General features: G+C 38.9%; 1 protein-coding gene across 1 annotated transcript in view; it reads left to right on the top strand.

Moving 5' to 3' along the window:
- HEATR5B (HEAT repeat containing 5B) overlaps positions 1-26,886 on the top strand; it is a 78,620-nt gene extending 51,734 nt beyond the window's left edge. Inside the window, exons 27-36 of the mRNA XM_040993072.1 lie at positions 1,336-1,515; positions 6,804-7,041; positions 7,912-8,166; positions 9,438-9,565; positions 11,231-11,375; positions 11,947-12,213; positions 14,306-14,530; positions 20,548-20,699; positions 22,256-22,469; positions 26,050-26,886. Coding sequence (XP_040849006.1) covers positions 1,336-1,515; positions 6,804-7,041; positions 7,912-8,166; positions 9,438-9,565; positions 11,231-11,375; positions 11,947-12,213; positions 14,306-14,530; positions 20,548-20,699; positions 22,256-22,469; positions 26,050-26,354 — 2,109 coding nt within the window. The 3' untranslated portion in view covers positions 26,355-26,886. The remainder of the gene's footprint in view (positions 1-1,335; positions 1,516-6,803; positions 7,042-7,911; positions 8,167-9,437; positions 9,566-11,230; positions 11,376-11,946; positions 12,214-14,305; positions 14,531-20,547; positions 20,700-22,255; positions 22,470-26,049) is intronic.
- The last annotated feature ends 696 nt before the right edge of the window (positions 26,887-27,582 follow it).

Genomic DNA, 27,582 nt, shown 5'->3' with positions numbered 1-27,582 from the left:
CGTGATTTTATCAGAGCACTCCTTCCTTCCTGAAATTCTCTTGGTTCCACTGTCACTGCACTTGCTGACTCCCCTGGTTGTTTGGGAAGTGTTCCTTTGAGTTGCGTTCTTTCTCCATACTTATTTCACTAGCCCATTAGTTATAAGCATTTCCCCTGTGGTTTGACTTTAAGGTTTTATTGGGGGGGGGGGGAGTATCCTTAAACAAGTTTACAAATCACCTTTGTGCTAGAATTTCCAGGTTTCTTTAGGTACCTTTCCTAATGTTCCTGAAATCCAGACCTAAGTTCCAGCTAGCTGCACAATGGCTTTCCATAAGTCCCTTAAGTGAACTTGCAACTCAGCATGTAAAAACCTTTGAAATCAAAATTATGCTAACGTCTCCACTAAGCTTTCCTATTTTCTGTATTATCTCTCTTAACAAGGGCATTTTCAGTTCATCAAAGTTACACACTTTGTCAATCAAAATTTGGCCATCTGATTCCTCAGTCATTTTGGATCTCTCTTCCCCAAACCCATGAATGTATCTAATTGACTTCCAGATCCTTTTACATGGGTCTCCTGATCTCACGCCTCTTCTTTTTCTGTGTGTTCACACACTGCTTTCCATGCATACACGTTGGAGCAGTTTTCCTGATGTATAGTTCTAATAATACCATCAGCCAGCCCACAAGCCACAGAAACGCATGACTGACTCCTGGATGAGGTCTGAATCGGTTCACATGGAATTTGTATTTTACTGTAATCTGATCCAAATTAACATTCCTAATTGCATCTCTTCCTCATGAGCTCTTCTGTGTCTGTACACATATGCCTTCCTGAAGCCTAAACACTCTCATTTCTCCTGCTAGTTAATCTCGCACTTCTCTGTCCTGAAGTAGAATATCACAGTCATACAGTGCTTCCATACGTTCATTCAATCTGCATTTTCTTACTTGAGGGTAGGAACTAAGCTGTTTCCTTTTATATATTTTTAAATATCTTTCATATCAGCCAGCATTCTATTGTGTATAGTAAGCACAAAGTTTGTTGAATTGCAGAATTATTCCAGATTATACTGCTTTGGGTAGAAAATCGGTTGTTACAAAAGTTTAAGTGAGATAATGGCAACCTGATAAGTAAATGCTGTTTTCTTTGTGGAAGTACTATAAAATCTATTCTATCTGTTAATTTGTTATAAAAATAAGTTTAAAGCATAACAATGTATAGTTTTTATTTTGTTGTTTGGTTTGTTTTGTGTTTTTCATTCAAGAAAGAAAAATAATATTCAGTTTTCTTATATACAATGTTTAGTTTTCCTTTTTGTCTTCCACATTTTTAATTTTTTCCGGCTAGGTGTGCAGTGCGTGGATTGGAAGTGGAGTGGTCAGTGACCTCAATGACCTCCGTCGCGTACACAATCTTCTTGTTTCTTCTCTGGACAAAGTTCAGGCTGGAAAAGGATCTTCCAGCCAGCTCTACCGGGAAAGTGCCACAACCATGGAAAAACTGGCTGTTCTCAAAGCCTGGGCAGAGGTAACCATTTTTTCATTGCAGTAAAAATGCTCAAAATGCTCCGCAATTCACATTTGCTTAAAAAGAAAGTTTTGGGGCCTGGCGCAATGGCCTACTGGCTGGATCATCACTGTGCATGCTGAATCATTTTTTAAAAGAAAAAGAAAAATAAGTAAATTTTTAAAAAAGAAAAGTTTATCCAATAACTGACTCTTGTTTTAGAATGCTCTTTAAACATCTGTATATCGCTTTTGTGAAAATATATGCTGAGGAAGGGCTTCCCTGAGTGTAGGGAAGGTGAGGAAGGCAGCCAAGAAAAACCCAGAACTACTTTCATTAAATTTCAGAAGACTTACTATCTTGATATCCAAACTTCTGGGGGGTTGTGCTTTTAATCATTGTCTTTATCTCATTCACTCCTATAAGTACCCTTTTAAAAAAATATGTAACTATGTTGTTTTAAATTCACTTTCTAAATTCCTCTTCCAGTTGCTTTAGAATTCTTATCACCTGCCCTACCGTATTTCAAGTAGCTAATTCCTTCCTGCACCAGCCCCACCCAGTCTCACTTCCTCTTTTTTATGGCGTCAGCACCCTGTGACAACCACATAGGCTGTTACTGGCTGGGGCATGCAGCAACCAGGGGCTCCCTCTGAGGTTGCAGGGAGATGTGTGCAGGTTCTTTTCTTTCACATAAGAAAAAAAAAAAGGAATGATGTGATACCCAGTAAGATATCATAGGAATTAATTTGCAATCTGATTTTTAGGTTGTAAGCCAAGGTGTCTTTAAAATAGTTATCTCCCAGGTACCCTTTATTTTATTTTACTGGCATGTTAGGCTTAGACACTTAAAATAGCATTTTCCCTTATTCACAAAGTGCTCTTACTGATTAAATTTTAGTTTTCTGCAAAGTGATGTGAATTTCTAATTTTTGATTGAAAGTATTTTTAAAAAGATTCTGTGGTATGGCTTTTCTGTTATTTCTCCTTGAAATAGAGACCAACATATGCTTTTTAGATCATTAGGTCATTTATCGGTTAGTTAGTTCTCTGCTCACTTGCAAGTGCTTGATTCATTTACTAGAAAATTTGGCCCAGTTAAGTGTAAAACCATCGAGGGCTGAATCAGAAGTACTAGGACAAGTTCTGTCTGCAGTTCACTGTCGGTGCACTTCAGTCATGTGATCTGACCTCTGCAAGCCTCCGTTTTCTCATTACAGCACGGAGTTATCTTCTGAGGATTTACACAGGCACACACACACACAAGGGTCACACCTTGTGGCTGTCACTAAGGGGGAAATAAATGCTTTGAAGATTTAGATCATAACTAAATCAGTGATGTGTTTTTTGTTTTTGTTTTAGTTGCAGTTCTTTTCTTACCTTGGGGGTAATTACGTACTATTCCTTTAGTGGCAGTGCCTTAAGCCCAGAAGGCTAAGTTGCTTAGGAATTCCTGCTTAACTTGCTTTCTGTCATCATTTTCCTTAAATGCTAGCATATTCTAGTTTTATTTACTCAATATCTATCTTTGCTTCTACCTTTTCACTTAGAAAATCAGGTGTTACCTTTAAACCCTTCAACTTGTATGAATTGGTAACTGTCCTTTTACTTGTCTTTTACTTGTCTTTTACTTGGGTTAATTACTTAACTGCCTTTGAGAAGCCTACTTTCTCACCTAAAAATATGGATAACTGGTTTAGTGTCAATTAAATGAGGTAAATCCTTATAAAGGACTTTGTACAGTTCCTACTGTACTTTACATGCACAGTGATATCCTGTGCTTGTTAACATTGAGAATACAGTAGAGAACAAGACAGTTGTCCTATTTTCTGAGCACGATGAACCAGCCAGTGAGTAGATGTAACAAAGCGGAAGGTGTGTTCTCCTAGGAGAAATGGACTGTTGCAAAGCACAGGACAGAGGTGCTCGAAATAACCACAAGGTTCAGAGGAGGCTTCTTGGGTAAAGTGATGTTTAAACCAATTCATGGAGAACGAGGAGGGCGGGGACTAGTTGCGATCAAGTGCTGTTGTTTCTCTGCTCCTGGGGTTCAGCATTTCCGTGTACTCTTTCTTTTTGCCCATATCTCCCGTGTCAGCATCCTTTCTCTTCACATCTGTGTATTGAAGGAGTTCATCATCAGCGCCGCCTCAGCTTTTCAATCTCAGTTCCCTGCAATCTGGGTTTACTCTCACCGCCCCAGTGAGATGACGTTCACTTAAGTTGCTAATAGTGTAATTATTCATCAGTGACACCTTTCATTCCTTGTCTTGCTTGACCTCTCTGCAGGGTTTGATGTTGTCACCCGTAGAAACCCTTTGCTTTTCCTCACTTCTGTGACACTGCTGTCTTGGTTTTCCTCTTTCCTTTTCCTTCTTCTTTCCTGCCATCAATTGCTGGCTTCTATATAAATGGCCTCCTCTTTACATGTTGGTATTTTCTTATCCCTATTTTTCACCACTCTTAATACTTTATGGAAAGCCTCCTTCATCTTCGCAGCCATATATATGTTTGCTTGTACCTATGTATGTTTTCAAAATAAAAATGGAACCCTGCTCACCACAGCAACTTTTCTAAACTAGGTAATAAATCATGTATATGTTTTTCATTTCTATAAATATTTTCTCTTCCCACTGCCTTAGTTTGAGTCCTCATCCTCTGTTCACCTATGTAATTCCTACAGATTCTCAGAATAACCATTCTAAAATGCAGGTTTTTGGCAAAGAATATGAATTGATGACTCAGAAAGTGGGAAACCAAGCTCCAAATAAACAAACGGAGGTAAAAAGTAATATAAAAATGTTCCCTAGCTAAATTAACCCGATTTTAAGACAGTAAATTTTTTTTAATAATGATTTTGTTTTGTTTTGTTTTGTTTTGTTTTGTTTTAAAGCTGTGTTTATTTGGGAGAGGCACAGGGTAATTTGCTGCTGACCTAGGCATTTAACATGCTGCTGAGTTGCCTGCCTCCAGTAGACAGCTGTGTTCCATTTCCACCTCTGGTTCCTAAGTCAAGCTTCCTACAAATGCGTTTGTAGGAAGTAGTTGAGTTCCTGGCAGGGGAGACCTGAATTGTATTCCTGGCTCTTAGGTTAGACCCTGCCCTGCTGTACGTCCTGACCAATAAGGACATTTAGTGAATGAACTGATAGATAAGAGCACTCTCTCTGGATGGCTGTCTTTCTCTGCCTCTTAGATAAATAAATATTAAAAAAAAAAAAAGGAAAAGGAAATCCTGTGGTGATGCTTCCTGTTTCCCCACTGTCTGCAGAATAAAAGTGTCAACAACTTCCAGCTTCATCCTCTGGTGAGGCTATCCCCAAAACTTGCAGTTTATTCAAAATGCCAGTTTTCTGTTTTCTGTGATCTCACTGTTTGGTCCCCTTTGCATCTTTGTCTATGTGCAAGTGAATGTTGATCCATGAAAGATCTGTCTCATGTTTTTTCAACTCTCAAAGCTAAGACCTATTCATCCTTCACTTTCCCTGATATGAATTCCTTCACCACATGGTGTGGGGTGCTTATAAAGGGACACACACTGTGATGGCATTCAGTGGAGTAAGGAAGATAAATCATGAGACACATTTTTCTGAGGAATTTTTTTTTCTAAGTACTTTTATGTTTCAGACTTAAACATGCAAGTGACAAAGCCTAAACCTGTACAAAAACAGAAGAAAACAAATAAATGTAACTCTGTAAAGAAGATTCTATAAAAGTCAGGTTTTAGGACCCGGCGAGATAGCTTAGCGGTAAAGGTCCTCACCTTGAATGTGCTGGTTCCCATCCAGCTCCCTGCTTGTGGCCTAGGAAAACAGTTGAGGACAGCCCAAAGCCTTGGGACCCTGCACCCATGAGGGAGACCCGGAGGAAACTCCTGGTTTTGAACTGGTTCAGCTCCAGCCGTTGGAGCCACTTGGGGAGTGAACCATTGGATGAAGGATCTTCCTGTCTCTCTCCTGCTCTCTGTATATCTACCTTCCCAATAAAAATAAATAAATCTTAACAAAGAAAAAGTCAGGTTTTTGGTGCTCACTATGACAGCACAGATACTAGAAAAAAATCAGGCTTTAGGAAGATTATTATATGCCTTTTCGTTTCACAAACTAGAGGGGAAAAGATAAAGGTGAGTAAGAAATTATATTTTTGGCTCATCTGTTGTAAATGTTGGATTGCTAAATATTGTTAAAAGGCATAGTAAAAAGGTTGGGAAGGATAGTTATGGAAATCCTTTCTCTGTCAACCTCCTTTCTTTCTTCTCAGCCATCTTGTTTTACTTGAATGCTGTCTGATTGTGAGTAGTAGTCTGGAGAATGGGGATGATAAACAGGAAGTTATACCAAAAATAAAAAAATTCTGAGAGGGGCATTATGGAGCAGAATGAGAAAAGTCAGCAGAAACACAGAGAAACTTGCTTAGGGACTGCTGTGAGAAAAACTATCAAAAGTCAGGCTCGGGCCTGGCTCAGTAGCCTAGTGACTAAGGTCCTCGCCTTGCATGCGCCAGGATCACATATGGGCACCACGTTGTGTCCTGACTGCCTTACTTCCCATTCAGCCCCCTGCTTGTGGCCTGGAAAGACAGTTGAGGACAGCCCAAGACCTTGGGACCCTGCACCTGCACCGGAAACCTGAAAGAAGCTCCTAGCTCCTGGCTTTGGATTGGCTCAGCTCTGGCCATTGCAGCCAGTTGAGGAGTAAACCAGTGGACAAAAATCTTTCTGTCGGTTTCTCTTTCTCTCTGCAAAATCTGACTTTCTAATAAAATTAAATAATAAATCTTTAAGTTTAAAAAAAAAAGTAAGACTGATAAAGTAATAGCCTCCAAATCAAGTGGAAACACTCTTGGTTATCAACAAATTAGAAGTCATGTGCTTTTTTTTTTTGCTTTTTTTTTTTAGGTTAAGTTCTTTCATTTTGGGAGTGAATCAAAGTTCTTCCATCTGCTGGTTCACTCCCCAGTTGGCCACAATGGCTAGAGCTGGACTGATCTGAAGCCAGGAGCCATGAGCTTCCTCCGGGTCTTCCACACAGGTGCAGCGTCCTAAGGTTTTGGCTCATCCTCTGATGCTCCGCAGGCCACAAATAGGGAGCTTTGTGGGAAGTGTAACAGCTAGGACATGAAGCAGCACCCTTATGGGATCCAGGCTGTTGCAAACGAGGATGAAGTAACTGAGCCATTGTACCAGGCCATCATGTACTTTCTAATATATATACTCAGTTATTCTTGTTAATTCAATTGTTTGATTCTAGCAAATTATAGTATCTCATTTTCTATAATGCATTGTTTTCACCTTCTGAATATTTCTTTAGGTATATGTGGTTGCTATGAATATTAAAAAGGAAGCAGAATCAAAACCAAAAAGAACAATTAAAAATACTGATGATGAAGAGGATGACTTTGGTACCATAGATGAATTGCCACCAGATAGTTTAATAACCCTTGTACAACCTGAACTGCCAACGCTCAGCCGCCTATGGTTGGCAGCATTGAAAGACTATGCACTGTTAACTTTGCCAGCTGAATTTGCTAGTCAGCTCCCTCCAGATGGTAAGTGTTATACTCAGAGTTTATCTTTTTGTTTTTTGTTGGTTTTTTTTTTAAGATTAATTCATATGAAAGGTAGAGTTACAGGAGAGGGGAGAAAGAAAATGGATCTTTGATTGTTTTATTCTCCCAGATAACTTCAATGGCCAAGACAGGGACAGGGCCAAAATCTGAAGCCAGAAACTTCTTTCCAGCTTGGCCACATGCATGGCACGGGCCCAGGTGCTTATGCCATCTTCCCCTGCTTTCCCAGACACATCAGCAGGACATTGGATCAAGATGAAGCAGCCAGGACTTGAACTGGCACTCATATAGGATGCTGTATCACATGCAGCTGCTTAATTCACTGCACTATAAAGCTAAAGTTCAAAGTGACAGTTAAACCATGGAGGTGGTAGAGACCAGTAATAATAGTAATACTATAACTTCTTAAATTTCTGTGGACTTCAGTCTGAGTAGAGCATGTTCTGTATATTGAGTTTTGGATTCATAATCATATAGCTTAAAGCCTTTTTGTTAGCTAAACAAAAATGCTTGCAGTGCTGTATTAATAGCTTTATAAACTTAGATATTTAAAACAACTGGGTAAAAAAATCACTATGCGTAAACATTATCTTAGTCTTATTTTGTGTTGCTGTAGCAAAATACCTGAGGCAGGCTGGGTATTCTAAGGAGGTGGATTTTGTCCCATGGTTTTGCAGGCCCAGGAGCATGACACTACTTTTAATCTTCAGTGGGGACCTTGTGGCTGAAAGTAGCATATGACACAGTCTTGAGTAAGAGAGATTATTAGATGATGAGATCAGAAGCAAGAAAGCATAAAAGTATAAATGAATCAATACTTACAATGGAATTGATTTGCTCGTTTCATAGGTGGAGCATTTTATACTCCTGAGACTATCGATACAGCCAGACTCCACTATAGGAATTCCTGGGCCCCAATTCTCCACGCGGTAGCACTGTGGTTGAATAGCACAGGGTTTACATGTTCTGAGTCGACAGACGCAGCAGCAGTATCTGGATCGCAAAAACGTTCTACATCTGTCAACCTAAACCAGGCACCAGGAGCAACGGCTAGTGCTAAATCGTTGCCAGAAATCAACAAAGATAGAATGCATCTGATATTAGGTAGGTGTCTCATGTTCACGTATTTCAAAATGCCTTATTTTTGAAAATTCATGCTTCATTTTAATGCTATGAAAAAGTTTTGTTTAGAATAACTCAGAAGCAACTGAAAAATTACTTTTTAAATCATTTTATTTTTTTGTGGGTTTTTTTGTTTTTAATTTTTCAAATCATTTTGTAAACATAATGTTTTGTCCATAAATTTAAAATGACTATAGAAGCGTTAGCTGTCACTCACAGAACAACACAGAATAACAGCCAAAGAATAATCTTAATATGTCTTTACTAGCAGGCTTTGTTCTTGGCATCTAGTAGAGTGTTCCACAAAGATATCTAAATGCATTCTTAATTTATAATGGCTTTTATATTAGTCTGTCTTTTATTACTATTATGAAATACCTGAGGCTAGGCCTTACAAAGAAATGAGGTTTATTTACTAAGGACTTGGAGTCTGAGAGTCAGAACAGTAGGAGGCTAGCTCTGCTGAAGCGGCCTGGGCTGTGGCACTTGGTGGTGGGTGCGTTGTGAGTATATGCGAGACAGAAAAAATATCTGCTAAGGCAGGTGAAGGGGAGCCAGGGAAGGGGAGGGAGCTCACAGACTCCTCCAGGCTGCAGCTGCGAAGGTCTCACCGCCTCCTCTTCCACACTCGCACCCACGTGGACCAAGCCATGTGCACACCATCTGAGATCACTGTCCTTTTATGTGTAAGAATTTGTCCATTCTAATGAAACTTCACTGATCTTGTGCTTTCTGGCGGTTAAAAGAAACACACATGTTAAGTCATAACTATAAAACTCAAATGTACATCTCCTCAAAGTGTGGAACGCTTCCAAAGTAGTGATCCTATCTTTATTATAAATTGAGAGCAGTTCCTCCTTTGTTAGCTGTTCTGTCTCTATAGCTTGCTGTTTAAACAACTTGGTGCTTTTACCAATTTGTTTAGCAGCTGTTTAGTGAAAAGAAATTTATAATGTTTACTTATGACCTTATCCTTAATATATTATTTTAGGGCTTAGAAATAAAATACTGAATATCTTCTTAATCAGCCCGAAACATGAGACTGCCTTCCTTCTTACACACCTAATTTGAGTATTAATCTAATTGCAAAGCTACACCCTTATGTTAAGTGTGTCTGCTCAAGTGGGAAGCCATTTGAACTGCAGTGCATTAATTATTCCATGTTAAAATATTTTGTAAAAATAAATAAAGGACTGTCCAAGCAATATGACAAATTCTGTGTTGAAAGCCCCATGTTATTTTGTACGTTCCAGGTGTGAGTATACAGTTCCTTTGTTCCCCTAGACCTGAGGAGCCTGTTGAGCATGTTACAGCATGTCTGCAGGCCTTGCACACTTTGTTAGACTCTCCTTACGCCCGGATCCACATTGCAGAAGATCAGGTACAGTTTGTTTGTTTGTTTTGTTTTAGTCATATGTACCTTTGTATTGGTTTCTATGTGAGATCGTTGAATTATACATTTATTTACGATAGTGCACTCTGTAATAAGTATTCAGGATTTTGGATTTGTTAAATCTTGAAAAATCAGGCAGAAGTAGACTGGGTGATAGTCACTGTACCTTTGATTTATTAATGAAAAAAAATCATGAAAAGCTAAAAACTTAAGGGGACATTACATTCCAACTAATGGTTTTTCAAAGTCTAGAAAATAAATCCTGCCAGTTTTAAGTGTTTGATAAAGCTTCTGTCTACCTAACTTATTTGGTTTTGAATTAGAATTTAATCTTTCTGCCAAGAGGTCTTCTTAAGAAAAGTGATATCATTATTAACACGTAACGTCTACTACCTGTAACATGATTTTTAAAGGGTTTTAAAAAGGTAACATGGGCCTAGCGTGGTGGCCTAACAGCTAAAAGTCCTTGCCTTGCACACGCTGGGATCCCATATGGGCACCAGTTCTAATCCCGGCTGCCCCACTTCCCATCCAGCTCCCTGCCTATAGCCTAGGAAAGCAGCCGAGGACGGCCCAAAGCCTTGGGACCCTGCACCTGTGTAGGAAGAATATGGTTGCTGTCTTTGGATCGGCTGAGCTCTGGCCATTGTGATCATTTAGGGAGTGAACTGTCAGATGAAAGATTTTTTTTTCTCTCCCTCTTCTTCTCTGTGTAAATCTACCTTTCCAATAAAAGAGAGAGAGAGAGAGAGAGAGAGAGAAAAGGAATGGGTTCCTAGGAGAATCAAATATTATGGAGGAAGTATTGAAGCAGAACAGGAGCCTACTTTCTTCCAGGAAGAACAGCAGATACAAAACTAGGTTGGAGCATGGAGGATATGACCAGCTCAGACACATTACAGTCATTTCCCATGGCTGACCTGAATGGAGCATGTAAAAGTTGTTAGATGGGCTGAGAGTAAGAACATGATGATTCCTTAGTGTCATACAAAGAAATTTTAACTTTGTTCTGAAAATGATAGGCATTGGAATAAATTTTTATTTCAGAGAGGTTATTCTTTGACCCTTGTAGAAAAGTTGGTTTGAGAAGGATAGCCCTGAAGCTCTTTTCGTAATTCCAACCAGGGAGCTGGAAGGGAAGTGGGGCCTCCAGGATTAGAACCTGCACCCAGATGAGATCCCGGCACATGGTAGGTGAGGACTTTATCCACCGGGTTACCACACCGACCTCATTGGGTGGATTTTAATGTGGAAGATTGCAACTAAGAAACTTGAAGTAGGTGCTGAGAGTTTGCGATAGGGAGTAAAACAAGTGGTAGAGAGACTTACCAGAAATTCTTGAATTGGAAGTTTTGAATTTTAATAATAGAAAATTCTAGCAGTGCTGTTATGCCTAAGTACATTTCTTCTAATAGGAAAAATGGTTGTCTTTAAAACTTATTTAAATAAATACATAAATAATGAAGTTATTTGTTACTTGAAAGTGTCTTAGAATACCACTTTTTCCCCAAGATTGTTATATTATTTGTTACACAGTCCCATTTATTAATTTTTACTGCTGGATTTATTTTCATATATATTTTTCTAGATTTTAAGACTGTAAGTTTATCCTTTGAAATGAAGTGTAGTTCTATCTGTGTTGTTTTGTGGCAGCTGCTCGGTGTGGAGTTGATTAGTGTTTTGCACCGCCTTTTGTTGACCTGGAATCCATCATCGGTCCAGCTCTTGGTTACTGGAGTTGTACAACAGATTGTAAGAGCTGCTCAGGATTATTTGCAAGAAAAAAGAAACACTTTAAGTAAGCATGGGAAATTACAAGAACTTAAAGTAAATCTTATTTGAGCTCTAATGTCTTCAATAATAATTAATAAAAGGAAGTTTTTAATGACAGAAAATCATGTGAAGACTTCAAAACATGGGAAAATGGAATTAAAAGATGAATTTGTTTGGTGTAGAAGTGTTTTAAAACGTATACATGTTTGTTTTATAATATGCATTTTCCATGAAGTTTTTGACATTTTTTTCTCCTTTGAGGTCATTGAAAGTTGCTTTTGCTTTCATTAACAAGGTTCAAATGATTGCACAGTCAACTATTTTTCACTCTAAAAAGCACCACTTTCACATAATTCACCATAGCATATATGTTTTTGCTATGATTACGTTCATACCTAATAATGATTTTCCAAATAGAAAATAAATTATTTTTAAGAGAAGTTAGTACACAAAATCCTAGTAATGCAGAGAATTATATTAAGAAAGATATGTCATCTGTTATACATTTGCTTGTAAATATTTTGGAAATCATTTCTTAAATATGTTTTATATGGTGTTTTTTGCTGGAAATTTTACCAGTTTCTCTTTTATCTAAGATGAAGATGACGTGGAAAAAGAGTCCTGTTCTGTATTAGGAGAAGGAGGTGACAGCGGCGGCCTTGTTCCTGGAAAATCTCTGGTGTTTGCAACTATGGAGCTGTTGATGTTCATTTTAGTACGGCACATGCCACAACTCAGCACCAAGATGTCAGATTCTCCCAGCCACGTGGCCACCAACACACGACTGTCAGAGGAGAGTGCTCGTCTGGTGGCAGCCACAGTCACCATCCTTGCTGACCTACCAGCCCTCTGTTCACCTGCAGGTACAGGAGTTAGAGATCCTAAAGCACGCAAAGATAAGTTGGCCTATGTTTTTAAGTATGGTTCTAATTTGTTTTCCTCTTTAATCTCGAGTGTGAATGAGAAGCTGGTCTTTCCTAAGGGTTTCTTTACCTTTGCGACCCTATAAACATTAGAGATTCAAATACCCAGGAATTGGAAAGCCTTCTTATAAGTTTCCAGCAAGAGCTGTAACTACATGTTGAAGAAGGATATTGAATGTAAGCAGATGGATAAAAAATAGAATGACTAAACTCATTATTTCCTAATCTGGTGCCACTCTTTAGTGACATTGAAAAACTAAATATTACTAAATACAAAACCAAAACTCTTTTTTTTTTGTAAGATTTATTTATTTATTGGAAAGTTAGATATGCAGAGAGGAGGAGACACAGAGAGGAAGATCTTCTGTCTGATGATTCACTCCCCAAGCGAGCGCAATGGCCGATGCTATGCAGATCCTAAGCCAGGAGCCAGGAACTTCTTCCGGGTCTCCCATGCGGGTGCAGAGTCCAAGGCTTTGGGCCGTCCTCAACTGCTTTCCCAGGCCACAAGCAGGGAGCTGGATGCGAAGTGGAGCTGCTGGGATTAGAACCAGCGCCCATGTGGGATCCCGGGGCATGCAAGGTGAGGACTTTAGCCACTAGGCCACGCCGCCAGGCCCCAAAAACCAAAATTCTTATGAGTAAATAAAAACTGTCTGGGAAAAGATAATAGCTCTCTGCAGTTACTGAAAAATTATTGTGTAGAAAATTAGACTGACTTTGTGTCTTATCTATAAAGCATAAACAACATCAGTTGTTATGTAGATAAGTTTAAGCTCAAAATAAGGAACACCGCTCTATCTCTTAGAGTTACTCTATGAATGCAAAATGATTATTTCAGTTATTGGAGCTCTGCCGGCATAAGGGAATAGTAAAAGGGATTGTCTCATTAAGTGGTATGTTGAATTTGATGACCTAAAAGTGTTGCTTCTTTTTAAAAAAAATAGATTTATTTATTTATTTATTTATTTATTTATTTATTTATTTATTTATTTATTTATTTGGCAAAGTAATAGAAACAGAAGGAGAGACAGAGATATCTTCCATGTGTTGGTCTACTTCCCAAGTGGCCTCAGTAGCCAGGGCTGGGTCAAGCTGAAGTCAGGAATTTCATCCAGGTCTCCCAGGTGGGTACAGTGGTCTGAGTAGTTGGGGGCCAAGTACATTACCAGGAAACTGAATCAGAAGTGAAGCAGCTGTGACACCATATGAACATGGTGTCCAGAATTGCAAGCAGCAACTTAACATGTTACACCGCAAACCAGACTCTCTGTAAGTTCTTTCAGCTGGGCCTGGCATGGTGGCCTAGTGGCTAAATCCTCACCTTGCAACTGCCGGGATCCCATTTCCCATCCAGCTCCCTGCCTGTGGTCTGGGAAGATAATAGTTGAAGGCCCAGAGCCTGGGGACCCTGCATCTGCATGGGAGACCTGGAAGAAGCTTCTGGCTCCTGGCTTCAGATCAGCTTGGCTCTAGCTGTTGTGGCCACTTGGGGAGAGAACTAGTAGACAGAAGATCTTTCTCTCCGTATATCTGCCTTTCCAATAAAAATAAATCTTTTTAAAAAATTCTTTCAACTATAAATTCAGGCTTCTTTTCTTTGGTTCCACCAAGACTTTTCATATGCCTAGTTTGATTGCACTGTTGTTAGTCGCGAAGAGTTGATTGCATGTGTTAGAGTTGCTGTGAAATCCATCAAGTTACTCAGATGCTTCCCAAAGCATATAGTAATTATTGCTTCTGTTTTTCTTTCTTTTCATTATTAAGGGCATGAAATATTAAATAAGTAAATATTGGAGGTAATAAACACAAGGCTACTTGGAAAAATATCATTAGTGTGTTCTTTAAAGTAGCATCACACTTTTTTCCTCCTCAAATATTCAATTATATAATAGTAAAGCAGTAGATTTTATATAAAACAAGAAAAAGAAGTAATTGTAAGCCATACACACACACACACAGAAAGCAATTGAAAGCAATACAGTATTTGGTCTCAGTAGTTATGAAGTAATCTGATTTGTTTTTCTTTCAGGATGTATGACAATCCTGCCCACAGTTCTGTTTTTAATTGCAAGAATATTGAAAGACACAGCAGTCAAGTCTGCAGATAATCAGGTTTCTCCACCTGTCAGTGCGGCTCTTCAGGGCATTAAAAGTATCGTGACACTTTCAATGGCCAAAACGGAGGAAACTCAGAAACAGTGGACGGCTCTGATTCGCAGCACTCTGGCATGCATCCTGGAATATTCTCAACCAGGTAACCCGTTGGAGTTGTAGAATTAAATCTATTAATGTAGCTGTTTCCTAATTAGTTTTTTGAATAGCCTTGTCAGAAAATGACTGTAACACAGAATCATCTTAAATGTTTCTGTCATATCTTTTAGATATGAACTTTAGTAGTTCTTTTTGCATTGCTGGATAACTGCATTTTTCTTAGAATTTAGCTACATTTTGGGATTCTAAAGCAAAAAGATGCAGAATTCACAAGTGCTGATATATTTTTGTTGGCTTCAAGTTCTTTGAATAAAAGTAGCAAAAGTAGAGTAAAATAAAGTATCTGTCAGTACCCTCACATTTCATCAAACAAAACTGCAATCTTTATGTATTTCTTTCCAGAAATACTCAGGTATATGGATACTGTTAATATGTGCCAGCTATATTAATAAGTATATAAATGTTTTATGTGTATATACATTGCATGGAGAGTATGATAAATAACTAAACAATATGTAGCATTTATGTTTATTAATAAGGATTACAAAATACATTGTTTTAACTCGGAATTTTGTTTCATGATACAGTTCCGTAGGAACAGGGTTCCCCTTCCACCACCACATTCCTTCCCCTGCCCCGCTGGCTTTTCCATATTATTATAGTTGTACACTCCTTCAGCAACAGCCACAAGTCCAACAGTCTGTTGCGTAAGTGTATCATGGCCTTGTAGGTTCAAACTGATTAGTCTAGTATCCTGTTGTCCAGGTATATTTAACAGCTTCATTGGGTATTATCAGATATTCATGTCCTAAACATTTTTGCTGCTTTCTATTTTATCTAATTACAAACATTGCTTCAGAGAACAGTTTTTTTTTTTAAGAAGGGAAGATTTATTTATTTATATGAAAGACAGAATTAAAGAGAAAAGGAGAGACAGAGAATCTTCTACCTAGTGGTTCACTCCCCATATGGCCTCAGTAGCTGAGTCTAGACCAGGCCAAAGCCGGGAGCTTCATCCATATCTCCCACTAATTGTCAGGAACCCAAGTACTGAGTCCATGTTCTGCTTATTTCCCAAGAATATTAGTAGGGAGCTGGACTGAAAGTGGAGCAGCTAGGACTTGAACCAGCACTCACAAGGGATGCTGTATTGCAGGCAATGTCTTAACTCATCATGCCACAATATTGTCTATGCCACAATGCCAGCCCCCCTATAAATTCATCATATGCTTGTGCTCTGAAACATTTTCTAAGACACAGATCTAGAAGTAGATTAAAGGCATTTTAAATTTTTATTTTATCAGACATTGCCAAAATGCTTTTAAACATAGCTATGTAAATTTATACTGCCAACAATAGAATATGATAATCCATTTCTGCACATCCTCATCAACACTTGGTATTGTCATATTTTAATTTTTACTATGTGAAGGGTAAAATTATACTGTTTTACTTTGTGGTTTTCTGGTGAATTTAAGCATTTTTCGTATTCATGTTTTATCGTAATAGATTTATTTTTTATGATGTTTACATAATTGGGAAGGGTGCATGCCCATGTGACCACTGATTAGGATGGGAAGGGTCAAGGAATGAGGGAAAGTGGATGAGACAACTGCTTCCAGTCTTCATTTCTATTATCTTCCACGTTCAAGGGAAAGAGGAGAGAGGGCTGTTTCCAGCAGCCTAACTACCATATTCATGTTTAGTATTGGAGGAAATACTTAATACTTCAATATTTGGCTCCTTATCTTTTTTGCTGTGTGTTGTAAAGAAAATATGGAATAACTTAAAATAAACAATAACAAGAAAGATTTATCATGTTGCCTGTTACAACATTTCTCACAATGTAGGACTGTATAGTGGTGCAAGAGTTAGTGTGTCTTGGGCAGTGGAGCAGGGTGGTTTTGAGACAGACTCATCCATATGAGTGTAGAACACAAGAATCTTGCCACCATTATTCTCCACATGGTGTGTGTCAGTTGGCCATTTGAAGCGTGTGTAACTGATTAACTACAGTGATTTGGAATTTTACAAATGAGAAATCCAAGGAAATGATAAGTAAACTATTTATGTCATAGCGATAAGGGACTAACAGGCAGTCAGTGGGAAACACTGCAGAGGAAGATATCTATGTATGTGCTATCAGAACAGCTCACCTCACACAAACAGGAATTGATGAGAATACTCATGTCATTATTGTTACAGTGTAGAGACATTATAAAGAAGACACTGAATCCCTTCTAGAACAAATAGAAAGAATCAAACATTAGTAAATAGGAAATAAAATGAACCACAAAGCATTAAAAAAAAAGTCACATTAGTAAGTGAAATAAATATATAAACACATAATGATATACATTTTTTAATTGTAAAACTAATTTTTTTAAAAAATAAGAAACTGGGTGTGTACCGCTGGAATTAGTACCTGGAGAGTGTTTTAATACTTTTGCAAAAAGGAGTTGGAATACTTTAAACATTCAGAACACATACTTTTTCACTTGATAAAAGTTATGTTCTCAGCTATTTAGCACCTGTTACACCTATTTTACAACAATGAAAATGTGTGATAAATTAGCTAGAGGCCAGAAAACTTTAAAATGCATGATACTATATTAATTTGGTTTACAAACCCATATATCTATTGACCATTGTGTTTGTAAGCAGCTATGTACAGATTAATCAGACTAGAAGAAATTAAACCAACACCTAGAAGTTAAAACTAAAATATCACTAATTGTTAGAAGTACAAGTTATATTTTCTCTCATATCCTTTTCATATTTTTAAATAATGAATATGTACTACTTTTGAAATGTGATTTTTAAACTTATTTGTAAGAAAAAACTTCAGTTAGTTTTTTTTATTTTTGCTTCGTATTTTTTTAAATTATTATTTATTTCAAAGCAGAATTAAAAAGAGAAACAGAGAGCTTTTCCATCCACTGGCTCACTTCCCCAATGGCCAAAAAGGCAGAACCCTCACTTTACTAGAAAAGTATCAGAGTATATAATTTCCACTGTGGATGTGTTATATCTTATTTTAGGAGCTGAGATCTTCCACTTAGAAAGTGTGTGTATGTATATATGTATATATTTTTTTAATATTTATCTTATTGGAAAAGCAGATATACAGAGAGAAGGAAAGACAGAGAGAAAGTTCTTCTGTCCAGTGGTTCACTCCCCAAGTTGCCGCAATGATTCACTCCGTCAGCGGCCACAATGACGAGCTGAGCCGATCCAAAGCCAGGAGCCCAGAGCTTCTTCCAGGTCTCCCACACAGGTCCCAAGGCTTTGAGCCATCCTGAACTGCTTTCCCAGGCCATAAACAGAGAATTGGATGTGAAGCGGGGCTGCCGGAATTAGAACCAGCGCCCATATAGGATCCCAGTGTGTTCAAGGCGAGGACTTTAGCCATTAATGTGCACACATACAGATATAAATATCTTTGGATATAATGAGTCCCCTTTACGATTGCTGCAATATTTTTTAACTTTTAGAAAGTTTGATTTTGAAATAAATTTCACATTCTAAAATAGTTGTGATTATAATATAATGAAGTAAAGTTACAAACACTTTTAATATCTATGCTTTGTTAGTCTATAATTGGGCTATGATTGTCATTCTTACTAATTTTTCTTATCTCTTTGAGAGTATGCTAAAGTCTCTGTGACTGTTTACTCCTAAATACTTCATGGATATCCTAAGAACATAACATTCCTTTATACAGAATTATCAACTTTATACAATTTGGTTTTGATACAGTGCTTTTATTGTTTATATGAAAATTAGACTAGTTGTCCTAATGAACTTCAGTGCACATTTTCTTTTTCTTTAATCATTTCATTGCTTTAATATATTTTTTTAAACGTGTATATTTATTTATTTTAAAATATTAAGTGAGAGGAAGAGACAGGGAGGGAAGACGGGAGAGAGAAACACTTCCATCCATGGATCTACTCCTAAAGGCCACAAAAGCTGGAGTTGTGCCAGGCAGAACCTGGGAGCCAGGTATCCAATGCGTTTCTCCCACTATTGCGTCAAAAACCCAGTGGCTGGAGCCCTCACTACTGCCCCAGGGTCTGCTGCAGCAGAAGCTGGCCTAGGAGCCTGAGCCCGGATTGAAGGCAGCCACTGTGATATGAGACCTGGGCCTCTTAACCCTGTATGGCTGTTTGCCCACATGCTTGGTCTTCTTTAATTGGAGACAGCTCCTCAGCTCATTTTTTTTTTTCAAGATTTATTTATCCTTATTGGAAAGTCTGATATACAGAGAGGCAATACACAGAGAAAGATCTTCGATCTGTTGCTTCACTCTGTAGCTGACCAAGTAGCTAAGCTGATCTGAAGCCAGGAACTAGGAGCTTATTCATCTCCCACATGAATACAGGGTTCCAAGGCTTTGGACCGTCCTCCATTGCTTTCCCTGGCCACACGCAGGGAGCTTGTGGATGGGAAACGGGGCTGCTGGGACACGAACCAGCACCCATATGGGATCCTGACACATGCAAGGTGAGGACTTTAACCACTAGGCCTACTGCACCAGGCCTAGTTTTTGCTTTTTTAAAGAAAAATTGTTTGAAATGTACATAAAAGAGGAAAGACAGAGATCTTTCATCCACCAAATTTCTTCCATATGGCTGTACAGCCATGGCCAGGCTTGGCTGAAGCCAGGAGCCTGGAACTCCATCCAGGTATTCCATATGTGTAACAGGAAACCAACTGCTTGGGCCATCTTCTACCCCTTTCTAGGCACATACTTGGAGAGCTGGATTTGGCATGGAGCAACACAGGCTTGAACCTATGTTCATAGTGTTGCTGAACCCAAGAAATTATTTAAAATTGTAAGAATATCTTCATCAAGATATTGTGCAAATATCTTCTTACAATTCAAGGAAATATACAGTTTTTCATATATATTAAATGGAAAGATGATTTCACTGAAAATTTACCCTGGGTTTTTTAATTAAGCAGAATATCTTATTTTGTTTTGTTTTGTTTTGTTTTGTGATTTAGTTACTTTCATTGCAAAGTCAGATTTACACAGTGTAGATAGAAACATCTTCCATCCACTGGTTTACTCCCCAAGTGGCTGCAGTGGCCAGAGCTGAGCTGATCCGAAGCCAGGAGCCAGGAGCTTCCTCCGGGTTTCCCACGTGGGTGCAGGATTGGATCCAAAGTCTTTGGGCTGTCCTATATTGTTTTCCCAGGCCATGATCAGGGAGCTGAAAAGGAAGTGGAGCATCCAGGATACAAACCAGTGCCCATATGGGATCCCAGTTGCATGCAAGGTGAGGACTCCAGTCATTATGCTACTGTGCCAGACCCAAGTAGAGTATCATATAATCATTTACTTCTGTTGCAAGAAAAGTATTTGAAAATTTTTGATGCATTTGTGCTTCATGTAGGTTAAGACTTTTATCTTAATGTTATATTTCTATGTGATCTTTTGTATTTTGATTATTTCCCATATTTGGGTCCTTTGTAATATTTTTTTCCTGGTAGCTTATATCTTCTAGGAAAATAAGGAGATGTCATTACTGTGGTATTGCAAATTAAGCTGCTGCCTGCAGTGCAAGCATTCCATATAGGTTCCTGGTTGAGTTTCTGCTGCTCCATTTCTGATACATCTCCCTGGAAGTGGATAGGAAAATAGAGGAGGATGGCCAAGTGTCTGGGCCCCTGCACTGACATGGGAAACCTGGAGAAGGTTCCTGACTTTAGATGTTTATCTGGCCTTGACCTTGCCAGTGTGACCATTTAGGGAATGAACCCGTGGGTGGAACCCTCTCTGTCTCTTTCCCTCCTTTCTCCCCACCCCAATTCAGTCAAATAAATAAGATAGATGTGAACAGCAACAACAGAAAGGAAAGGAGGAGAGAGTAAAGGACAGGAACTTTGGTCAGCCATTCCTGTTTCCTCAGTAGTGGACTGCTTCTGTCCACTGAGTGCTTCCTGAGCTGTTTAGAAGGGACACTCACTGCTCTAAATGTGGAGGAGAGCTGTAAAGATCGAAAGTCCAAAATGTTTTAGAGACACCACACTGCTTTCGTTTTTCCTTTCCAGAAGCCTCCATGCCTCCACCTGATGAAGTAAGCATGCTGACAGCAATTGCACTCTTCCTGTGGTCTGCCAGTAGTGAAATAATAGGAGTCCAGTCATTACAGAATGGCTGTATGAACAGATTTAAAACCGCATTAAATTCTTGTGACCCATGGGTAAGTTATACTTAACACGCATACTCTATTTTACCAGGAAAATCTCAGATGAATCCATTAAGACGTGTGGTATCATGAAAGCTCAGTGTTTGTAATACGGCTTTTAAATGAAAAAGCTGGATAGATCCCTGATACTGAGCACTAGGAGAGACGTATGTACGTTTATCCACATGTGCAGAACCTGGCCACATTGCTGGGACGTTGCTTGAGTCTGTGCTTGTGTTCCAGTGTTTGAACAATACCAATGTATTCATGGATAAATTCACAGTATTACACGTCTTAATGAACCTATTGGAAACTAGTTTGTCTGGAAAGACGTTTTTCTGCTTTGTGGTGTTACTGTTTAAACGAATGATTCTCAGACCTCCTGTACATAAAACAGAATAGCAGTTTAGAAACGTAGCTGGGCTTTTCACTGTTCACCTGAAGCAGGGTCCAGATTGCGCCTCAAGGACCAGTGTTTCTAAAGGGTTTCCTGGATATTTCTGATGTCCAACAAGGTTTGGCAACTTCTGTTTTATTAAAGCACTGTAACAATGTTATGCCTCCATTTGCTCCATAAATTGGGGAACTTCCCCTCCTCCCTGCCTTTTAAAAACAGTTATCAGTATAAAGGCTTTCTGATTTAAAGTGAAGCCAGTGATACTTTATACTTTCTAGAGTTTTAAGTTGGCACAAGCAGTCATTTACTAGAAATCCAATCAAATGGATTTGAGGTAGCCAAGCATTGTGCTTTTGTAGTTTTGTTTCAGATCATTCAAATGCTTAACCTCTCCTCCGTGGTAGGAGGAAGACTCAGAAAGTTTGTGGAACATGTTTATTATTTTTTATGTTTTCATTAACTTTTAAAAAAATGATTTTATTTATTTATTTATTTATTTTGGAAAGTCAGATATACAGAGAGGAGGAGAGACAGAGAAGAAGATCTTCCATCTGTTGATTCAATCTGTAAGTGACCACTACAGCTGGAGCTGAGCCAATCCAAAGCCAGGAGCCTGGAGCTTCTTTCAGGTCTCCCACGCTGGTTCAGGTCTCCCAAAACTTTGGGCCGTCCTTGACTGCTCTCCCAGACCACAAGTAGGGAGCTGGATGGGAAGCGGGGCGCCGGGTAACAAACCAGCGCCCATATGGGATCGCAGTACATGCAATGTGGGGACCGCAGCCACTAGGCTACCGTGCTGGGCCCTTCACTAACTTTTTGAAACCCAGTCATATATTAGGTAAAATAGGAAGGACAATTACACATTAAAAAAATAACTTAAAACAGAAATTGGAGTTCCTGGTGTTTGTTTTCTTCTACTTTATGCAAATACATAACTTATATAAGCATGGTGATGTGGTGTTTAACCTAAAAGGATTTTCTTTAATTAATTTATTTACTGTTTTATTTGTTTATTGAAATCATTATTTCTCTGCATTTCTTTAAATTGAACATGGTATTTCTGCTTTCATCCTGCTATATATATCATTTCTTTTCACTGTGTATGAAGATGCAGTGTGATTATAGAGTAAATAAGAATCGGCACGTTAGTTGACAAGATGCTCCTGTTCTTTAGGTTCAAGCCAAGTGTTACCAGCTGCTCCTGTCCGTCTTCCAGCATTCCAATCGTGCCCTTTCTACTCCCTACATCCATTCACTAGCTCCAATAGTGGTTGAAAAGCTCAAAGCTGTTGAAAGAAACAGACCAGGCAGCAACACAGAACTATTAGCTGTTCAAGAAGGAATAAAAGTTCTTGAAACATTGGTTGCTCTTGGTGAAGAACAGAACAGTAAGTATTTTCTTATAAAAAGCAAATTGTCCAGAACAGTACACCTGCATTATACAACTTTTTGATGTGAGAAAAACTTTTGTAGCATGAAAATTATTAAGGAATCTTTAATACCTGGAAGCAGCATATTTGCTTGTTTAACAAACTTCATGTATTGAGTTGATTTATCTATTTATGAGCAGAAAGTAAGATGAGTTACTGATGGCATTTCACCACACTCTCTTTTTTTAACCTTCTAAGACTGTCCTGTAAGAATTAGAAACTATATGAATATTTAATAGAGCATATAAAACACATTCTGCTCTTTGTGATAAAGGTACAAAAGCTTTATAAGATATAACTAGATTAGTACTAATACCATTATTTTAAAAATCCCAACGCTTGATATGTTTGTAACATGAAAAATTAAATCTATCCATCCACTGAAGCAAGAACTTTTGTAGCTTTATAAACACTTATTATATTTCTTAATATTTATTTTGATTTTATCACAATTAAATATTTACCTTTATTTACCTATATTTACCTTTATTTTCTATTGTAGTAATACTATTTAAACTAGCATTTCATGATTAAAATGCTTCATTTTTCTCAGTTTTTTAAAAATATTTATCTATTTTTATTGGAAAGTCAGACCCACAGAGAGAGAGACAGGCAGAAAGATCTCCGTCTGCTGGCTAACTTCCCAAGTGGCTCCAACAGCCAGAGCTGAGCTGATCCAAAGCCAGGAGCCAGGATCCTTGAACCTCTTCCATTCCTCCCACACAGGCACAGGGTCCCAACACTTTGGGCCATCCTCGACTGCTTTCCCCAGACACGAGCAAGGAGTTGGATGGGAAGTGGGGCAACTGGAACACAAACTGGTGCCCACATGGGATCCCAATGCATGCAAAGCCAGAACTTTAACCATTAGGCTACTGCATCATGCCCAATTCTCTGCAGCTTATAAATATCTTAAATAAATGAGATGAAAGTGGTGATGTGGATAATATTTATATTCATTTTTTTTTAATTTATCGGATTAATTCCTTAAATTGGAATTGCTGAAATGGGCATGGCACAATGGCTCAATAATCCTCCCCTTGGAAATGCCAGGATCCTATATGGACACTGGTTCATATCCCAGCTGTTGCAGTTCTCATCCGGCCCCCTGCTTGTGGCCTGGGAAAGTAGTTAGGATGTCCCAGAAACTTCTCGCCCTCTTATATCTTTGGCTTTAATCATAATAATTGTCCTACAAAAGTTAGCATAAAGAACATTCTCCATGGAGATATAAACATGCATAGATGATTACATAAGAATAGTAACTTTTTTAGAAAAATGCCACCTTTGCAGCCTATTTCGTGGCACAGTGACATAATTTCTGCTGCTCCACTTCTGATCTAGCTCACTGCTGATGTGACTGGGAAGGTAGCAGAGGATGGCTAACACTGTGGTCCCTTGCCACGCATCTGGAGTCCCAGATGAAACTCCATTCCTCTGCCTATGCTTAGCCCAGCCCTAGCTATTGTAGCCATTTGATGAGTGAGCCGTCTGATGGACGCTGCTTCTCTGTGCCTCTGTAACTGCTCTTCAAGTAAATAGGTATTTTTTTAAAAAATCACTTTTTATTGGGGGTCACCCCAACTAGGCTACGGCAACCACTGGTGTACATGAGGAATGTGGGCAGGGCCAGGCTGGGCCACAGCACCCATCTCTTTACCTGAGAGATGGGGCTAGAGGCAGAACTGACCAGGCAACTGCATATACCTGTATGAGCACTGGCTGGTGCATTTAACAATCTGAACTTGACCTGCACTAGCTAGCATACACATGAATCGTTTCTGAGGTCAACCTAGGCAAGGTCTCTTGCGGGACTCCCCAACTAGACCACTGGACTCAGACCCAGCTCCAGGGAAAATCAGAGGATGTGTGGTCAGACCTTGGAATACATATGTCATGACTGGGCCTTCTCAGTTACTGATGCCATGACATGTCCAGATGCACACAGGGGACATGACAGGGGGTGGAGGCCTGCAGGGGTGTCAAGTCATCTAGGCCTGCAGGGGGCGTCAAGTCTCTCATCAGAAGATAGGAAGCAGAACAGTTGGGACAACTGTCCTGGCCGATCTTTGCAGCAAAATGTCTAGATCTCCAGAGCATGCACACTGAGCTGGATGTTCAGCCGATAGACCTTGGGAAGATCTTCTCAACTCGGGTACAAAGAAGCTGACTTTGTCTCAGAACTATCAAAACCACTCAAGTAGCACCCTTGGAACATTCTTCCCCTTATTGGGGTCTCTAAAGCATCATCCAATGACTGCCGCACATCCCCAGGTGCCGGACAGCCAGGAGCAGTCCCTGTCCACAACCCCACCCCGGCATACCAAAAGAATAAAAAGAAAAGAACTGAAAAAAAATCACCTTTAATGAAAAAATGTGAAATGTATACCAGAATGGAGTTTTTTTGTTTGTCTGAATGGTAGAATTACAGAGAAAGACGGTGAAAGAGAGAGAGAGCGTCCCCATCTTTTGGTCCTCACCCCAAATGGCCACAACTGTTGTAGCTGAGCCGATCTGAAACCAGGAGCTTCATCTGGGTCCCCGTCTGAGTGCTGGGACACGGGCACACGGGCCATCCACTGCTGTCTTCCCAGGCACTTGGAGTGAAAGTGGAGCAAATGAACTCAAACCTGCACCCAAATAGAATGCTACAGGCAGAGGCTTAGCGTACTGTGCCACATTACTCATCCACAAGTTGGAGTTGAAAGATAGAGACTAGCAAAAGTAGATTAAGCCTCTAAATAAATTTATTTGAATGGACTTTGGTGTTTATCAGGCTCTTGCTTATATATTTCCTTATATCCGAAGAATTTCCCTTCATTTACTTGGATTTAGGGAAGTAATGAAATAGGATAACAGTGGTGTTATATTTCCAATTAAGATAGAAATATGTGGGCCCATCATGGTAGCCTAGCAGCTAACGTCTTCGCCTTGCGTGCACTGCGATACCACCAGTTCTAATCCCAGCAGCCCCACTTCCCATCCAGCTCTCTGCTTGTGGCCTGGGAAAGCAGTGGAGGACAGCCTGAAGCCTTGGTACCCTGCACCCATGTGGGAGACCCGGAAGAGCTCTTGACTCCTGGCTTCAGATTGGCTCAGCTCTTGCCCTTGTGGCTACTGGGGAGTGAATCATCAGACGGAAGATCTTCCTGTTTCTCCTCCTCTCTATATATCTGACTTTGCAATAAAAATAAATAAATCTTTTTAAAATGTGTAATAATATTACTCTCAAAATACATTCTGCCAAGTAGCAATTATAAAGCATTTTCTTTGTAACTTTTTCTTTTAAATTTTTTTATGAAACAAAGCAATATTAATATAAAATTCAGAAACTTAACCTGCCTCATTTCCAACCCTACGGTTACTTGAAGATTTAGTACATATTTAACATTAATTAGGAATTATTGGGGCCTAAAATAAATTGCACATGCTAACTTTTAATTACTTCCTCAGTGGTAATTGCCTGGTTTTTAAATTAACGTTTATCAGAATCTTCAGGGTCATGAGCATTCTCCACCTTTCTCTCCGTGTTTTCTAGGAGTGCAACTGCTTGCTCTGTTAGTTCCCACTTTGATCTCTTACCTGCTGGATGACAGTTCTTTTGCCTCAGCAAAGGCAGCTTCCAAAGGTCTTCATGAGTTTGCACTCCAGAATTTAATGCACATCGGTCCTCTCTACCCTCACGCCTTCAAGACAGTCATGGGGGCTGCTCCTGAGCTGAAGGTACGTCTAGAAACTGCTGTGCGAGCAAGCCAGGCCAGCAAAGCCAAAGCAGCCGCCAGGCCGCCAGCCCCCGCCATACATTCCGCACCAACAATTAAGCTGAAAACGAGCTTTTTTTAACTTGCTCTTCCCTTCATGTTTAGATTGTGAGCTAGCACCGAGGGAGTGGCAGCCACTCTTATCATTTCAGGCTGTGGGTTCTGTTTTCTTTCTGTGTTGCTGTTACAGTGTTTCTGAGTTGGTTAAATGAAATAATGTTCACACCACATATTGATTTTTAAGGAATGAATTTTATCATGTGGTGAGTGTCTTCATGTTTATTCTAATAATGGTTCTCTTTTATTAATTTATTTTTTTAAACACTGAGCCATAGTCTTTTAAATTCTAAAAGCATAATTTTATCATGTTGGGCAGCCTGTGGAGGTATCTGTCATGAAAAAAAAATTCAGTTGAAAACAGTAGATTTTAAATTTTGGAATAACTGAAATAATAGAAAGTGTCTGTGATGTATGTACCATAAATAAAATCACATTTTGTAAGCATTTCCCCAAATGTCCTTGTCTTTCTGATGGATGTTTTTACTTTCCTATTAAATTACTAAATTATGCTTGTGTGTATTTTAGTTGTTAACTGGCTTAAAATTCTTTAAATAAGGTCCATTAAAATATTTTAAATGTTGTTTAATGTTATTTTTTTTAAAGAGCCTGTTATATTTTGTAATATTACAGCCTCAGTTCTGGCTCCAATGGTTAGTTTTGTTCATCAAATATTGATTGACTGCATACTGTGTGTAAGGCATCAAGCTCAATGCTGCAGGGGCTACAGAAATGAGTTAGTCATGTTATAGTTCCCCCAGTCTCTCACGCAATGATTTACCACCGAAAATAGATAACTGATGGAAGGAATGTTTGTCTGCCATAGCATCTAGCAAATTTTACCTAGCAAGTTTTACCAGACTATAAGATGATTGTATTAAAGACATCGCTTTTCTGAACATTCCACCTTGTATAACTATTACTGGCAACATGGTGTTTATTCCCTCACATACCTATGGCAATCTAGCTAAAATATCCATGCATTTCCTCCTCAGTGCTATAGATACCTCAGATAGACGCTTTATTTACGCTTTTCCTCACTGGCTGTTACTTCAACAGGGTTTTTTCATTTGCAAATTCGGTTTCCAAAATCATTGGGTTTTATTTTTTTATTTATTTTTTATTTTTACTAACAACTTAATTAGGATCCAATGCACATACCTTTGCAGGTCACCTGTTTATAGTGGACAATTCAGTGATCTTTAATATGTTCACAGAGAAGTGAACTAGCACCAGATCAATTTTTGCACATG

This window comes from Ochotona curzoniae, unplaced genomic scaffold, assembly GCF_017591425.1.
Source record: "Ochotona curzoniae isolate NIBS_2020 unplaced genomic scaffold, NIBS_Ocur_1.0 contig_883, whole genome shotgun sequence".
NCBI lineage: Eukaryota > Metazoa > Chordata > Mammalia > Lagomorpha > Ochotonidae > Ochotona > Ochotona curzoniae.
The sequence above is the reverse complement of the archived record's forward strand: the minus strand, read 5'-3'. Positions and strand labels throughout refer to the sequence as shown.